Source organism: Osmia lignaria, chromosome 14 (assembly GCF_051020975.1).
Source record: "Osmia lignaria lignaria isolate PbOS001 chromosome 14, iyOsmLign1, whole genome shotgun sequence".
Classification (NCBI taxonomy): Eukaryota; Metazoa; Arthropoda; class Insecta; order Hymenoptera; family Megachilidae; genus Osmia; species Osmia lignaria.
This window is the reverse complement of record NC_135045.1, coordinates 11,156,337-11,174,746: the sequence shown is the minus strand read 5'-3', so window position 1 is coordinate 11,174,746 and position 18,410 is coordinate 11,156,337. Positions and strand designations below refer to the sequence as shown.

The 18,410-nt window shown below is 35.9% G+C and overlaps 1 protein-coding gene and 1 long non-coding RNA gene across 2 annotated transcripts in view; one reads left to right on the top strand and one right to left on the bottom strand.

The window, feature by feature from the left end:
- The window catches only part of LOC117605593 (uncharacterized), a 161,398-nt gene that overhangs the window by 42,063 nt on the left and 100,925 nt on the right, over nt 1-18,410 (top strand). Inside the window, exon 2 of the mRNA XM_076692114.1 lies at nt 7,681-7,834. Within this exon, the coding sequence (XP_076548229.1) occupies nt 7,736-7,834 (99 nt within the window). The 5' untranslated portion in view covers nt 7,681-7,735. The remainder of the gene's footprint in view (nt 1-7,680; nt 7,835-18,410) is intronic.
- Nucleotides 4,044-5,558, bottom strand: LOC117605600 (uncharacterized). The gene is made up of 3 exons (XR_004581748.2): nt 5,093-5,558; nt 4,597-4,679; nt 4,044-4,516 (listed from the first exon to the last, which is right to left on the bottom strand). It is a non-coding gene; the product is annotated as an uncharacterized LOC117605600 (long non-coding RNA).

Sequence of the window (18,410 nt, the reverse complement as noted above, 5' to 3'; positions counted from 1 at the left end):
AGTTTTAACAATTCCAATATTGTGATTATTATTAATAATTTCTGGAAAGTAATAATTTAACTTTTGTATTGGTTACTTTGTAGTTGGTTACTCTGCATATTTCTTCATTTATTTTTTGTTACATAGAATTATATACTTTTTTATACATCAATCGAAGCGTTATTTTATTAAAATGATATTAAGGCACTTTGGTTGAAAATTTATTAGTTCAAAAGATTAGGGAGAGACTTAGGTTCTCCAAGGGAAACATTTTTTTGGAATTTTGTATTTTCCTTGGTATCAATTTCTACGTCTTCTTATTCTCTACAAAAACGTGTGAAGGTACTTGGATCGAAAATTGAATAATTCAAAAGATATCTCAAGGAAAGATCATTAAGCTCTTCTTGTCTTTCCCTAAGATATCTTTTAAATTAACTAATTTTCGACCCAAGTACAAAATAATATTTATTCGTAGAAAATTAAATAACTTTCGATTGATTATAACAAAATACAAAATTTCATTTTAGAAATTTTATTGTTATTTTGTACTTTGTTATAATATTAATTATTCTGTATCTTCTATTTTAGAAACATAAATTAACTCAGTTATATGGGACATCTTGTATTATGAAACAATAACATTCAAAAGCAGATCGATAAAATTATTGTACAATATTTCATAGGACAACAAATAGAATCATTAAAGTGTCTCAACACTATTGTGCCTGGCAGGCATGTTGCGACCAGACACCCATTCATATCGTGTATTTGAAAGGCACATTGACCGCAAAGCGTTTCCACCCCTCGTATTAAATTAACCCCTCTATGCACGATTCTTTTCTTTGAAGTTTCGTCATTTTGTTACTAGGCCATAGAACGATGGACGACGAACGGAAAATAGCTTTTCAACTTTGTTTGTCGGCATATTTTGTTCCTAGTTTTCTGAGTATATTCCAAAACTCAATTTGACGGCAAATGTGTTACAATAGGCACATACTATTTATTATAGTAATGATAGTATTCAAAATTTCTTTTCTCTTATGTTTTTTATTAATTATTTAATTACAATGCATTTGTGGCTTATCGATGAGAGTTAATAAAGATACGAATAATTAAGTTTCAAATTTAAACTTTGAATTTGTTATATTATGCTATGGCAATTCAAAAATATTTTTTCTTCCCTTTTATTAATTAGTTAAAATACCTCTCATTAAGATCTTCATAGCAATCAACGTACCAAATTACTAAATATAGATCTTTTAATTAATTTCTTAATTGTAAGTGCGATCAGAATTTTATGTAACAATCTCATCCTCTGTCGCAATATTTTCTAAGAGTCCTGGTTTCTTGAAGCGAAAGGGACAGGCACGCGTTACATAACGAACCTCGACAACATCGTCGAGAAGCAGGGGAGCCCAGCCAGGTCGTTACATTATTAATCGAGCAATCGATATCTCGGTCTATGTTCTGTGCATCTAAGCGACGAACGCCTCATCGAATGGTTCCGTGACAAAACCTTGCAAGGACGTTAAAACCGGTACACCCTGAACGCATTCTTTCCTTTCGCTGTGCTCCGATTGAACTTCCTGTTCGATCTAGAATCGTTTAATCGTTTCGATATTATCATGCTATCAGAAAATAATTATGGCATTGAATTATTAATTTTTAATCGGTACATCTCAGCTTATGTTAAAATAAAATGAGATTAATAATCGTAATAAGAAAAAGTGGGATCTTAGCATTTTTCCAGCAAGAAATAAGTCTATTTTTATGGTATTTAACACTTCCGGGTGTTTATTTATTCTTTATTAATATGTATAAGGCTATTTATTTTTCTGTCACATGCTTGGCTGAATTTCCGCTGATTTACACCCCATTTTGAAATTTATATAATATCATCATTCAAATTTGTTTTTTCTCCAGTTTTAATTTGAAAAAAAATTACTGGTATCAATTAAAAGAGAAATAATTAAATAAAAGCTTATGATAATTAGATAATTATGTTAAAATTCAGTTTAGGTATTAAATGTAAAAAAGGGGTCGAAATATTGCAAATTAGGAATTATAATAAGTTTATTTCAAATCAGTAAATAACAATGATAAAAAGTTCTTAAGATTTATCAATAATTAACAAAGTTTAAGATAACAGTAACTTCAATTATTTTTACATAACTTGGCGATTTCCTGCTCGTAACGATTTTTAATTCATGTTGTAAATTTACAGAATACACAGTGTGTTATCGTTTTAGCGTTGAAACAACAGGCGATAAAATATTCAATGAACAGGTCGGAAGGGAAAAGTCGAGTGAACGAAGGTTTTCATGGCTCGTTAACGATCGCTGTGATCATCGACGAGCCTAATTAAATGCTCCACGAGATGATAAACTGGCAGGAATAAATTTCAGATCACGTTCGCCTTTTTTCTTCTTCAACGTTCCATTAACGGTTTCGTTGATAGATAGTAACCGCTAATACGGTTTTTATTTTTTCCCTCTCGCCAATGCACGTGTGCACATTTGCCGATGACATAGTTGCATATAAGCGCAAGAAAACGCGTCACCTCTGGTTTCTTTCTAACTGCCATTACATAAAACTGTCCATCGCAAGGCCTCGTTGAGTTAACGTTATCTTCGCTCCGGGCATCAATTATATTGCACACAACGATTCATTGCACAATCGACTGATTCATTGAATTATTGAAAACACGCAACTGATGACTTTTAGAGCTCATGAACTTCCATTCTTTGTTGCAAATAAAATTTACGACGCATTAGAACTTGGAAATAATTTTCTGAGAAACCATGGTACAAAGTTATTTGCAAATCAAATAGAAAATTTTATTGAATTCGTAAAACATACATTAACAAATTAAGTAGGTATTTGAATATTATAATAAAAATCATAGAAAATTCTTTTGCAATTGAAAATATGCCATTTTAAATATTAAAGCCGCAATGAATACCAATTCTGTTTTAAGTGGCTCACCCTATATAGACAGTAAAAAGTGGAGAGAAGCTTCCAGTTGATTTACAACGATGGAACTCGCAGTCTTCGATCCTGCAAACAGCTACATAAAATGTTACTTAAAGCCGGTCGAAGTAAATCGATTTCTGCGGTTAATTCGCCGGTATTCCGCGTAAACTTTGCATATACCTCGTTGTACACGAAAACCGCATCCTTCTTTCTCCTTTCGGTCGCTTTAACCGACTCGAAGTTATTATTATTATTAATGATTAACCAAAAAATATATTATAAACGAAATTTTTAATAAAATAATACATCTTGAAAGGGGATAGACGTAATCTATTCTACATAGGCCTAATTGGTAAGTTCGTAATCCTATTTAATCGATCACGAGATTTTTAATCTGTTTCAATCGAGGATGCTAAAAATATCGATTTCCTTTTAATATATTTCAAGACACGAAGGTTAACTGAAAGATCTGGGTAATAAAATCATCTGTATCTTATAAAGCATCAATTTAATATCCTAGCCTGGATGTCCCAACATGTTGGTAATGGAAAATAATGCGGTTGATCCGAATTCGCGGAGCTAAAATCCGTGGAACGACAAACGTTCATGCAATTCGCCTTAAGATGCATTCACGAAGACATTCCAAGATCCTGACTGAGAAGGTTTCTATTATTAATCTTCCGCAGCATCTGTCCTCGAATCTTGGAGGCTGTGCAGCGAGATTGCTCGAAGAAGGAAAACTAGAAATCAGGACGTAGAATCGGGAAATAATGGTCCTGAAACATTAATCAGACAATTGAATGCATTCCAACATTACCTACCCGCTGATACTTGTGCCTTGTATTGAAAATTTCTTTGTATTTTTATTCGAAACTGCATTCTCAAGGAAAAAGGAATTTCGATAAAAGAAGAACATATTGCAACAATAAAACAGAATAGAAAAATTATTCCTATTCTAATTTGAACGAAACAATTTCGCTGGAAATATTATTATTCGTTCCTTGTCACAGCGGCAATCACTGTGCATTTACCTGAAACGGGATTTTAATTAAATCTCACGGAATTTAATAACCAAAACTGTTCGTAGCCGAGTGTTTACGAAAATCCAAGCTCTCGAGCGTTCTCCGGAATAACGCGCGTCACCAATTAAGGATTAAACATGCTTGCAGCAGTTTCGAGTGGCAAGTTGCTCGTCACACGCTGTCACTTTGTGGCTAACGACGCGAGTCGTAGCTCCGATCGATGTCTGAAGTGGTCGTTTACAGGTTGAAGAACGGCGAAAAACAAACCCTTACGTTACCTTCTACATTTCTCACGCGGCACGTGCTATGAGAAACTTGCGGTTTACTTTTTAAAATAGCTGCAAACTAATTTCCTTTTACGATTAATGCCGCATTGAGACTCGATCGTTTTATCAAATTGCCTGCTGAGGAAAAGGAAACGTGTCCGAGGGTAGTGGTACCGCTTGGATGTTAAAGGTTAATTCATTATAGCAGGAACGATGCGATGACCTTTGACATAGAGGAAACCGCTGGATGACACGATTTGCATTGGACATGTCACTCTTGAACATAAGGAAATTGATTACTATGACGATGACTCGTTGACCTTGTTGGTGCATTTAAAAATTGTACAGTTATATACCTGATGATGTATTCAGATGACAGATGTTAGTTTGATGTCAGTCTCGACGAGGTCGATGTTGTCAATTGAATTCTTTTTCTTGTCTGTACATAGTTTTTATTAATCCATTAGTAGAATTAATTTATTAATCCTATATTAATAACACATATTTAAAAAAAAGACTATGAATTGTTAAGTGTACAAATTAATTCTTTTAATTTAGACTTATTTTTAAAAAATCATGGTCAATTAATTATTATATTCTCGCGTCACTTTTTAAACATACAGAAGCGTGGGAAAATATTCAAATTTGAAATATTAATTAAAAAAGTGTAATACTGGAGGGGTGGAATTAATTTGTACACCTAATATTTGATGAAACAGAAAAATTAATTTTGAAATACTACATTTTTAACTTGAAAACAAGTGAAATTTTCATAAATGACTTGGGAGTTATTTTAACATTTTTACTATCTTTAATATCTTCAACTAGTTTCGAATATTAAATGGAAATTACCACGGTGAAAGCTACGCATTTTGTACAATTATTTCTTAACAAAATGGTGGAAGTCGGCCGTGGTTTCACGTTTCCACGAGCGTGTCGCCGAGGTCCCTTTGAGCTCTCCCTCCCACCCCCGAGATCGCACTTTGATCCTCCGTAGAAGAAAGTTTTTCGCTGTTGGCATTTTCCCCGCTGCTTCCGGTGAATGTTTATTATCACGCGCGAACCGCAAACTCGCGAGACACGAACACCGCACCGTCCTGTTTCTCTTTCGTTGCTTCTCACAGTACGCGTTACCTTACGTGTAATGGTAGCTTGAAAATTCGTTGAAAAACCCAGCTTTACTACGCAGCGAACCCTTTTGTACCAGTTTTCTCACTGCTAACCACCAGCGACAGCGGTTTTTCGGTTTCTCTTTACCCTCTGTTTCTTGTTATTTTCTTTGAACACTAGCTCGAAATCATTCTAAACTCGTAGGCAGCTGTGAATCGATTCTTCGTATCAAAAAGAAAAATAATTTATAAATTGGCTGCCAGTGACGGAAATGGTATTTTTAGCCATTCAGTAATTAAAATACAGATTTTTTAAATGCAAATTAGATTACAGATTTTTAAAATGCAAATTAGAATACAAATTTTTCTCTTTCAAATTAAATAAGATTATCATTTTATTTACTTGTCCACTTTGAAAATTAAATACAAAACACGGGTTCTTGACGGTGTGTAGCCAGTTTCTGGTGTAGCGAAAGGGTTAACGAGCAGGCATTCAAGATGGAGAAACACGAATTCTCAGTGGACGGGGACACGTTGTCGGACTAGCAAAGTTCGGCAATGAACCAGTTGGCCAACGTTCAAGAAAACTTTTTTTTAAGACTTCTTTCGACGTACGAGCGTCACTAACGTAAGATCGTGACTAACGATCACAAGGAGTGCGTCAGGCTCCTCTTCTGGGCGCCACAACCTGTTTTTTCAATGTTTGCGCTCGCTTTTGGTAGGCGTGCGTTCGCGTCACGCGTTTATGCCTTCACTACCGGCTTTTTCTGGCCACTCGTTCGTATTTCATATTTCATACACAGCTCGTCCTAAAGTGGGACGCGACTTCTTCTGTCCCGACCGCGGCTTTCTTTAGCTACAATTCAACTCCGGCTTTATTAAGGTCCGCGTTATTTCGTGTTCATTCCCGTTTTCTTCACCGTTAAAATGATTTGATGGCGTTACATTATCCTGAAATATTCATTTTCGTCGAAAAAGCAGCTCTATAAAAATATTTATCTTGCTAATTTTGCGATTATATACAGGCTGTCTCGGGTCGGATAGTACAACCGGTCAGGGGGTGATTCTATAAATAAAAAGAAGAATACATTTTTTAGTCTCAGCTTTCGTTTATAAAAAAAAACATTAAAAAATGTTATTTTTCTGTATATACGGAGGAGGGGATGCAGCCCCTTAGGATAAAAATAATGCCCATAATATTTTTGACAAATAATTTCTTTGACTTCATTAAAAAAATTCCAATCTATTCTCAGGATATGTAAAATGAACGGTTTTTTGAGCTAATCTTTGATGATGGTTTTCAATCCTTAAATAAACGAATTAATACATATATAAAAATACGGGTCTAACAGTTTTTGGTATTCTATAACATATTGTAGAATGGAGAAAATAGGTGAGGTAAACATCGAGTACTTTTCTTATTATTACACATATACTCGATGAATTTTCGAATTCAATTTCCTCGAAAACGAAAGCTTAAACAAGAAATATTTATTGCCAGACCCAAGACACCCTGTATAATGCAACTGTTTCCATTCTTCTTGGAAAATTTATTTTATTTATAAATAATTTGAATGATTTGCAATTTCCTGTCAGTTGAAAATGTAACTTAGCACCATCTAAAGTTATTATATTATCTCGTTGGAGAGGGTTTAAATCTTCTCGATGAGAATGCCGATAAGTAGTGGTATCAGGGTGTTTGGCACGCAGACGTAATTATCGTCGATTAATCGTCGCGTGTGCCCTCGAGTCGGCCAAAATGGGGGACGTATAAAGCTCCCCGTCGCAATAATGTCACGGGCAAATCGTGCGTGGAAGGCCGTGCCCGGATCTGGATGTCAGCGTCAGTCTGGTCGAAGGGTTGCCGCGTCTGGATCGTGCGGTTGTTTCTTCCACGCCTGTTTCATAATGTATCCAACGAGAAGGACGCTATTTCGAAGCGAGTCGCACGCGATTCGAGGCGGTATACGCAGTGAATTTGGACTGCTGTCGCTCATCGGCGCAATTTGTGTCGATGAAACGACGGGGGAAGACTTTTGAATCGTTTACAGAACCCCTGTTAAAGGGATTTTCGTTTCGAGGGGCGCGAATAAGGGGCTCGAATTCCATTTAGAACTTGGACTGTACATTGTTTCTTCGAAGAGCACATTTTGCCCTTTTTCCTACCTCCTTTCACAGACGTTCGCCTATCTGAAATGTTCTCAGGTATATTTTTTTCGAACTGTCAGGTTTTATCGTACAAATACGGCTGTTTGTTCTTAAGAAAGTCAACTCTTGTAATACCGTGTGTAACGAGCTTAATTAACATGTCACGTTTGTTTTTGTTTACAGAGGGCTGGAAGAATTACGTAGAGCACGGTCGTAAGCTGGATTAAGGACATACATCATGGAACGCTACGAGGAGGAAGGCGAAGACAGCGACAACGAAACAGACCCGGAACAGCTTCTGAACGAATGGCTCGGCGAATTGGACAGCTTGACCGTGGTGAGTTTTTATACAAATTCTATATACATCATCGGACAAAAATTCGTGTTTCTAATACATATTAACACGTTGAACGCCATGGGGGTCACCGGTCACCGGCTTCGCAATTTACACGCGCCTGAATAATTAAAAGAAAACAATAGAAAAACATTATTTTAAATAATATTGCTATGGTACAAATAATGTGAAATGGCAAATAGAAGGCTTGAAATTTGAAAATTAATTATTTGGAAATTAATACGTCCCACAAAAAATGCTCAATTTCACTATGGCGTTCAACGTGTTAAATTAACTTCCACTTGATACGTAATCGATGCTTCTAAGTGGATCTGAATCAGTGTTCTAACGCATGAACACTTGGCATAATCTATTTTATAAGGATAGTAAAAAGTAAATAATTTTTCTTCAAAATAATTAAATATTTTGACGATAAACTTAACCCTTTTAGCCTTACTGGTGACAATTGACACTTTTATATTTAAAGCTTTGTAATAAGCTCTATGAAATGAAATTCTAAGACGTGGTTTCTGTGTTTATGATGGAAACTCATTTTAATTTTGCAGAGGAGTTCTTATAGCAATTATGAATAATATTTTATACGGGAGGAATATTTTTCTGAGTTTCAAAGAAATTCAGGGTTGAAAGGGTTAAAATTATAACATTGACAAGAGCGGTATTTTAATTTGAAATAGTATTTCAAATAATCTTTTTCAATACCAGATCCTTAATAATCCTTCCAATATTAATCACCACCAATATTACACGACGCATCATCGTTTTAACCGCGGCAATCAATCCGCGTTAAACGTCCACGGCGATTAATTTGACATTATTAATATCGCTTCGAAAATCAATGTTTCACGAATCCATCTATTTATCGGTCCAAACATAAAGAGCGTTCAAATGAAAAGGCAGATGGTACTAGTTGGTCGTTCCACGCTGCTCAATTGGTGTCAATTGACATGCAGTCTAAATAATTCTCTGGTAGAGGCCCGTTAGCATAAAAAAAAAAAAAAATGACGCATCTCCAGTTCTATTAATGTTTCAAGTTCTACGAACCGCCCTAGCTCGTGCTCTGTTCGCGCGATTGAATTGTGCAACCCGTTCGCCGGAAAACGTTTTTGGTCGGCGATTTAACGCAAAGAGAAGAAGACGAATCGTTTCGGGGCGTAGTTTAGCGGGTTAGTAGCTTTGTCGTTGTAACGAGTATAAATCTTAGGCACAATGAAACGAGATTTCAATCTGCTCGTTCAGCGTAACGAATCGATTTTCCTCGTGTGTACGAGAGCTCGTGACAGTGTGGCCAGTGTGTACAATAGCGGCCGCAAAACGACAAATTGTCGACAATTGACGCGACTGAGCAATCGCGATACGAAGTTTGTCCGGCCATTCGAAACGCCTGTCGGCGAGTTTCCAACGCTTTCCGTCTCGTGGTTCCGCTTTGATGGTAATCGTTTGCGATTGTTAATTGGAGGATGTTCAGCGAACTTTCGTGAATAATTCTTTCCGAAAGAATCGTGGAAATTAATTTCTTCCTTGGTCTGAACTTTCAATGTAATCTTATCTTATAGACAATTAATAATGGGGGGCCGTAGTCTCGGGCCTACTTTTCAGGGGTCCCGTTATAAGCCTTCAATTTAAAATATCAGAAAATTTAATTTTATTAGGAACAAATTTCAATTTTTGCATCGAGATTATCGACCAAGGGAGCCCTCAAAGGTTTGACAATCCTGGGTCCATTTTCCAAGGACTCAATTATAAGCCTTCAATTTATATAAAAAAATATTCAAAGAAATTATTTTTACTGTTGCCCTTCTTCTTTAGAATTAAATGTTATTTCATTTTATTTAAAATAAATTTCAATTTTTGTACCAAAGGAGCTCTCGAAAATTTTATAAAGAAATCTTAAGAAATCTTTATTTGGTCCTAGTGGTTGTCTGATAGTTACTGTGCATTTATGAAGAAAAAATGATTTTCAAAAATCTTTCAAGGTACGTTTACGATACATTTCACACCATCTGGAAAATCAATCGATGCAGTAACCTGTTTGAGATACTCATCAGAGATTCTCGAGGTGTGAATTAATGCTGTTAGTTCGCGAATCGTAAATGTAAATCGGCCTTGAAATTAGCGAAGACGTAAGATTTTCCGCAAGAACCGCTCGACCATATCTCCGCGGCGACGAGCGGATAGATAGGAGAGCACGAGGAGCTCATTCGTGCGGCAGAAGATAGATTAAACGTGTTCAAGTGGCGGCCAACGACCGAAAGAGTTTCTACACTTGCACTTGCACTTGCACTTGCACTTGAAGCCGCTGCTCGAAACGTGCCAGCGACGGAAAATCGATAGCCACGCGATGGGATCCCACTGTTATTTATCTTACTAATTCAATAATTCGGGATAAATTTTCACGATTCTGACATTTTGATTGTTATTACTTTAAACAGAAAATTTGCAAGGATGATAGACAGTCTTTGACTTCATTTATCGAAAAGCCAATTAAAACTTTGGACCAATTTGGACCTGAGTATAAAAAGGAATTTTCGGAAATGTTTATCAATTTTAAATAATTTTACTAAATATTTGAAAAGAAGGTGAATATTAATTGAAGAAGATATTTTCTTTAAAAAAGATGTTATACAAGGTAATATTTGCATAATACCGTCACAATTTTCTGTTCTAAATCGTAAATGCGAATACACGAATAGAACGTGAATTTGGTTAATCTCAGTGGTTAACTGATCAAGTAATTGAGGGAAAGATTAATGCAACTGAATGGCACACTAAGCCGATTAATACCGAGGGCCTAAATGCACATATGAATACTGCATTACGAGGCGCTATTAAATTTCTTGCAATATTACACACATAATTTCGTAGAGATTTAACACAATCTCCACTAATCTACTTTACCTAAAATGGGTAATATTCATTTGCTTTTGTATAGTCGAATATACAGATTTTCTAGTATTCAACTGTACCGAATATTCAAATTTTCAAATATTTGAACATCTCAAAAATTGGGATTTTTTAGTATTCCAATGCACCAAATATGCAATTTTTGTAACATTCTAACAAACCATATATTTCATTACTTTAATTTTCGAATATTTGAATACTTCGAAAATTTGGATTTTTTAATATTCCAATGCACCGTATATTCAAATTTTCAAGCATTCGAGTGCACCAGATATGCATTTAGATTTGCATATTATCCCCTTATCGCAACCCTCGGCTTAATAATCCAGGGGTTATCAGAACGCGAAAATAATTAAAATTCGTTAGATATTATTAGCAATCTAGAGCGATGCACGCGTCAGGTACTTCCTGTCCGAGAGCGGAAAGGTGAGAGAGCTTTTGCACTTGCACTTGGCGGTGCATCGGAGGTCGGTCAAGGCGGCGGTGCAACAGATCGATAACCTGGCAAACGTGGAATATGGATAACGTTGCACACTGGTTGGTCGGTGACCCCGTGCACGTAGCTCGAGAATATTCGAGTGCCTTTGTATGTTCAATCGCCGAAAAGCAGAGCCTTTTGTTTGCTATTTTTCACTTGCCTTTAGATTGATTAATGAATCCTGCACGAGATCGTAACTTTCTCCCTCCCCATTTGTCGCTTTTTTGATTAAAGGTCGGGTAATTAATGGATCGTATTCGAGACAATAGCCAGCGTCCCTTGTATATGATGCAACTTTAGATTTGTTGTTTACGAGATGATGCGAAAATGGTTTTCATTCGAGGGAAGATTGATCGAACTGGTTGGAATTAACTCTTTGGGTAATAAGCAGTTTTTTAGAATGTACACGTCCTAGGAAATCAGCTTTATTTAATGAAATATTTTGTTACAATTATGTATAATAATTTACATTCATTGATCGTTTTCCAATAATTTTTAACAATTTTAGTTGAAATTGTTGAAGGAACCTTGTAATGTTACGCGCTGCTTTCATTTAATTCCATAACAGGATAATGAAGTAAATAATAGCGATAGAATTGATTGATCGGAAGAATAAATAACTACAATACCTACAATGCGGTTAAGAGTGCAAATTAACATCATAACAGGTTCGTCTGCATTCTCAGTATCCAATTGTGCAACTTAGTGATCTTATGTTAGAAGAAATCTTAAGTGTTATGCAACAAAATTATTGAACCGGAAATGTATTATTTAATTCAACAATTTTAACAAATAAATTAAATGATATTAAAAAGTATGGACCCTCTGTTCGAGCCCTTATCAAACATTGTATTATCTATAAGTACATTGATATCATTATCAAAACATTACACCTGTGTAATTTGTATTTTCAAGTTAGTTAATGATTCAACATCTGTATTTTTCATAATATAACAACTTTTTTTATTTCCGATCTTAATTAGCATAAAAATATTATTAAAAACTAATAGCAATTATAGCTTACGTCGGTATTATCAGTAAAACAAGTAATGAATCATACAGCATTTGAAAATAATGATTTTTAGATAGATATCACATATGCATATTGCAATGATTCATACTGAAACATAGCAAACAAAGATAACGAACATTAATGCTATTTTTGCAGAATGTTATATAACTTTTTCTACCGGAAATAGAGAAAGAAAGATTGGTAAAATATAGTTGGAATAGGGATGTGTATTGACCAAACGCATTTCTAACGTTTTGAGGCTCATTAGTGTCTCCTCATAAGATAAATATATAAAGTACTGGAGTTTCATTTATCCCTTTTATGTAATATTTCATCCAAATGTACATCATACAACAAAATCATTTCATTTCTATACAGAATTTTTTTTTTAATTCAAACATGCATGGTAAAGTATAATAAGCATTACTTATAAATAAATCTCCAAATATATTTTTTCTTTTTAAATATTGACAAATTAAGATATTTATAATTTTAATAATTCACAATCCCTGAAGAGGGTAGTTTTTGAATTTTTTCCGTCACATTTCGTTTCTTCATCGCAGCGCGATCTGATACTGCAAAGTGCAGTTTCATTGGCTCGCGTTGCATTATCCGCATCGAGTAGCTTACCGGCTCGATGCAGCTCCCTGTTTTATCAATCAGCAGTAAAGCTTCATCCACTTATCTTCCGGTCTTTTACAACCTTCGGGATTCGAATACACGTGGCGCAAATCGCCTCCATTACAATATTAAAATTAAAAATTAATTTAAAAAAAAAAAAAATTTTATTGAAATTTTCTTAACATACTAATGTCATTTAAATTATCCAATTCTAAACAATAACCATAGAAATTAATTATTATAATTATTAACATGTTTTATAATATTAGTTGCAAAACATTGAAAATACAAAAATTAAATAATTACTGAAGTTGGATAAAACTTCAATGTTTTCAGCATCTTGCATTATGCAGTAATATTCATAATTTTTATAATCAATGTATAATCAATATTTTATCAAATCTTTAATAAATTCCCTCATTTTTTATTCTTTTACAAACGAGTACAATCATTCGCATGTAAATCGTTAATTAAGAAGTTACCAATATATTCATAACATCGTTCAGTCCTTGACACAATAAATCCAGACCGTGTTAGAAGAGTAATGAAATACGTCCACGATAAAATAGACAAATGCCTGAGGACTTCCGGCGGCTATTAGTATGCGGGCTTCGTTGTATCCGCATCCGCGCGGCTCTTCTTAGCATCGTTAATTACCACGCTCGTCTTTGTTCGGCAATATTACTATATCCGGTTGTAATACTCTACCGTCGGGTTTCATTGACAGAACGAAAAATTTCGAAGAATTATCGTACCGTTACCGGGAACATTTCTATAGAAGAATTAGGTGAATTGGATCGTTCTGAAGGAACGATAAAGGAAAGTAAGGATCACTTTAGTAAGAGTCTTGAATTCTAGAGTGGATCTGATAGCGGAACTTCTGGTATAATTTCATGACATAAAAGTACCGCAAAATGGCACTCGTAGTATATCAAATGAAAGCTTAAACTTTAATAGAAATTGCTATGTAAACATTTCATCAGTATTCTTAATATGAAGTGGCTGCTTCTTCATTGGAACAATCAACCGACCAATTTACAGCTCTATGGTTTCTGTAATTAGTCTGGCACAATTTCATGACATAAAAGTACCGCAAAATAGCATCTGTGGTACGTCAATTTAAAGCTTAAGGTTTGGAGAAAATGGTTATATAAACGTTTCATGAATATTTTTAATACAATATGCCGGGTTATCAGTTATAAGAGATAATTGATCAGAGTGAAATTCGTGTATTACTCTTTTGGGAATTTCGCAACGGAACCTATTGATAATTTAATACAATATTTAGAGAAAATACAGCTAGTGAATATTTAATATTGGAAAATTCCATTCAGAAATTGTGTATCTTCTAAATGAATTGGATGGTCAATCTGATATAATCAACCGCAATCAAGTTGAATATACAATTTCAAAGCAGAGAATTTCGTGAATAAATATTAGTTCGTTTCATATGCAAGCATCCAGTATGCATTTGAATCGAGAAACTGCACATTATCTGCGCCTGGAAGGCATATTCAGAGCGCAAAGTGTTGAAAAGGCACACAGCATCGATCGAAAATTCAAAAGAGGAACTTTGACCATGGTCAACATAGTCGACGCAGCTGGTTTCGAAATCTAGGACGTTTCTTTGTTATTGGTCGGTCATGCGACGCGATAGTTCCTCCATTATGCGCGAAGAAAATACAGAGAAAAGCGTCGGAAAGGAGATGAAACGTGGACGGAATAGGTCGAGTAGGGATTCAGGCCACGTGCCCAGAGGCAGCTGCAATTTCGTGGAGCTTCTTCCTTCGTTTCAACCTCTTTGGTATCCCTCGTATCCTCGTAAGGTGATCCTCGCTTCCGCGTCTCTTCTGAGGCTTCTGTTTTCGTTTGCCTCGGGGTCAGGATGAACCGTTATCGTTGCAATGTACGTGAAACTGATGCTGCGATGCTTCTTCTTGCATAAGGTAATATCCTTTCCATCCTGTAAAAGCACTGCTGAAGTAACAATATTATGCTACAGAACTCTCGAGTCACCTGTTATATGACCATTCGTTTTATTAACCCTTTTACATTAGTTATTTTCTGTCTATTATTATCTTTCTGGTTAAAATTTGAGATTTATTTATACGTTTTAACCCTCCGATGACGAACCATGGAAAAAGCCCTAATTTTAACTTAATTTTGTATTTAGAGAATATAATTTTTTTAACTTAGGGAATTGAGTATTGCAAAATTGAAAGTTTTCAACAATTTATATTTGACCATTTTGATCAAGTAGCAAATGAATCATTACCAACTAGAAGACTATTAATTAATTTGGTATTTGATGAAAAATTGAAAGGGCTTCTAGTAAATAACTATGATAGTATGAAATTAATATTTGAAGAGCTGTATAGATAGTTTTTCGAGTTTGCAGACTTTGAAACATTTTTCCAAACTCGGAAAGAAATCTATTTCCATTTCTTTCTTATGTGAATAGCACAGAGAATCGAAGGAATAGAAAACTGGTATCAGGACATCAGCCATACGTTCTGTCTACCATCTGTTGCGCTCCTTTCCTAATCTTTCTCGAGATCTGTGGGTGCAACTGGAAATATTGCTACCGCAGAACTCCCGAGGACCTTCTGGCCTCGCTTGAAATTCATGAAGTTCTTCCATTATACGACCTTTCGGTGTCATTAAAGGTTTCAGAACAGAAGGAACACGTAGTCGATTACGCTCGAAAACAGGCGTATAATTTCTTGTGTTAGAATCCAAATCGGTGACGATGGTGATAATTAAAAGTACCTTTCTAACAGCAAATCATTTCACATTTCTAAAATAGGAAATTTAGAATATTCAATCTTTCAGTAATAATTTCTATAATTATTATTGTAAAAATTTTTATTAAAACGAAAGTGTTGTTAATAATTTTTCATGACGATCATCGTGTTAATTTCATCGTACCAATCAGTGACAATATTTTTCATAAAGTCATCTGAAATAACTAAACGATCGCCCACTCGACCTCCGGATAATCAACTTATTAAAATTTAATCAACATTCAATCGAGCGAAGGTTCTCGTGTAACGATCAACCCGGTGATCCTATAACACGCCCCTTAGCATCAAAATCATGTTGCTGGTGAAACCGCTGCTTCTAACCATCCATCGGCGATCCGATTTCCGCGAAGATCGCTAACTTTGCCGTATAATCCGGTTCGATGTACGTTTCTGATGATCTTTTTTCGATACCTTATCTCCCCGTTCTCGTCAGACCACGGACACCTTTTCCCTTCCTCCTTGACCCGTGCTGGACCGACCGCTCTTCCTTTTCTTTTTTCTTTTCACTCTGTCGAGCTCTTATTCCTGTTGGCCAACCGTGGCCACGTTGAAATCTCGGCGCTCGTCGAGGGGGAGGCGATTGCTTAACGACGCCAACCACCTGCCCCTGCTGAAGAGGAACACGTGCTGCAGCTACGAGGCAGCTGCAAGCCAAAGGACGACGCGTATACTCGACGGGACAGGCTTCCCCTGTTCCCGAGGTGTTGAGAATGGCGGGCTTCGGGGATACAGGTACCGAGCACGAGGCTCTGGACGAGCGCACTTAAACTGTCCATCATCCTATGCTTCTCGAACCTTCACGGATAATATCCTCCTCTGTCCCTTTGAAGAGACCAACTTATAAAATGCAGTTAGATTTTTTACGTATAAGGAACCTGGACAGCACGATGGAATTGACTTATGCCACTGGTGGAAAAGAATCAACTAAATTTCTTTTAATTAAAGAAACTAAGTAGAAATTTTTAATTTGGGCAGATGCAAGCATTTGCCTCATTTTCAATGTCTTATTCCACTCAATCGCTTAATTTGGACATCAGAGATTCGGTTGAATCAATTTTAGATACCGAAGTAGGAATAAGTATTTTTTAATGTTTCCAAAGGAACTTGATGATAATATCGTGGAATCACGGGAGGAAAAGGAACATCGAGACGGGAATAGAGAATAAAGGAGAGTAGAGGAGGAGGAACGTAAGCAGAGAGAGACGGAGGTAGAAGCAGGTGATACCAAAGGATCTGCTTCTCGTTCGTGACCGGTTCCTGGATCATGGATACGCGGTTTACTGCCGCTTAATAAGCTGTAATAAGGACTGCCGGTACCCTCGCCATTCGATATTCCGTCCACGATAAATCTCGCCACGTACGCGAATTGCCGGGGCGAGACCACAACCGAGCAGGTGGTTCTTCGTGGCTCGTTTCGATTTCGATGACGGTGTCTACCGAAGAAGTCGCTCTTTAATGAGCCCTCTGGAACTGCATAAGTGACCCGTGAAACTCGATCCAATTCAATTGCTCCTTTTTCGATGAAATAATAATTTGGAGGCTGATGATAATTAGAATTAACTTCAATCTATGAATTTCTCAATCTTTGAATTTCTCAGAAGTCTGACAAAATTTAAGTTTGTTTTTTTCGTCTCAAAGCTTTCTAAATTTATATTAAAAAATGCAATTTAGATAAATATTGTCATTTGCAATAGAAGCTTAAAAAAATTTAAGGCCACTTAGAATCTCAACTACAGTCACTGCTTTCCAACTAATTTTAATATTTTACCATTTTTAAACAAAATTACACCGTTGAAAAATTTTCTCTAAAGCAGAAATAATTCTAACTATACAGCCCCCTTTCTTAATCCTTCGATCACGTATCAATATCATAAAGATTTATTGCTCATAAAAGTTTGATCAGCCTTAGGGACAATAAACAGGCATTAAAACCATAAAGACCCTAAACCAAAGGAATTGTCCATCCAATAAATTTCAATTTTGGGTCAGTATATTGGGTTAGGTCCCGTCTCGAGTCTTATCGTCGGAGTTGATCGAGTCTAACGACATAAGGGCTACGTTCATGGTTCTAAATAGGGGCGATCCACCCCCTTGTACGGGGATCCTTTCTCGAGACGAGTCGACAAAAAGGCTCTTCCTCTTTCCAAGGGCTCGACCGGCACAGCGGGGATGGATGCAGGCAGGAAAGATGGATTTTTCTTCCTTTATTCTCCTCTTCTTTCTTTCTTTGGTAAATCGGATGCAGCCTCGGCTCTCGACGCTGCAGCGTGCAACAGTTGGCGAGGAGGAAACATCTGTCGGTCGTGGCGCATGCGTTATTCCTCCAGGTAAAACCAGGGATTCTCAAATTTTTGGCAAACTTTTTCGATTTAACTTCGAATTCAATCCTGTCTATACTGTGATCGTGTTTACGTGTCCAAGGATTGAAGTAACGCTATTACTTCTGAGACAATTGTTAAATTTGGTCTTCTAGAATTTATGTCTCTGATTTATCCAATTGTTTTGTGATTTTCTTAATAATTAGGTCTATTAGAGCTAACTATTAATTGATGTACAAAGTTTTTTTAGTCACAAGTCCTATTAGACAGAAGCTTCTAATTAGACCTTCCCTTTTGTCGGGATGAGCAGTTTTATTAAATTCTTGCAAATGTAATGATTTATTTTATCAATTTATTCGCTAAATAATGTTAATCAAACCTTAAGCTTAAAATTGCTATTTCGTAATACTTTTATGTCATCAAA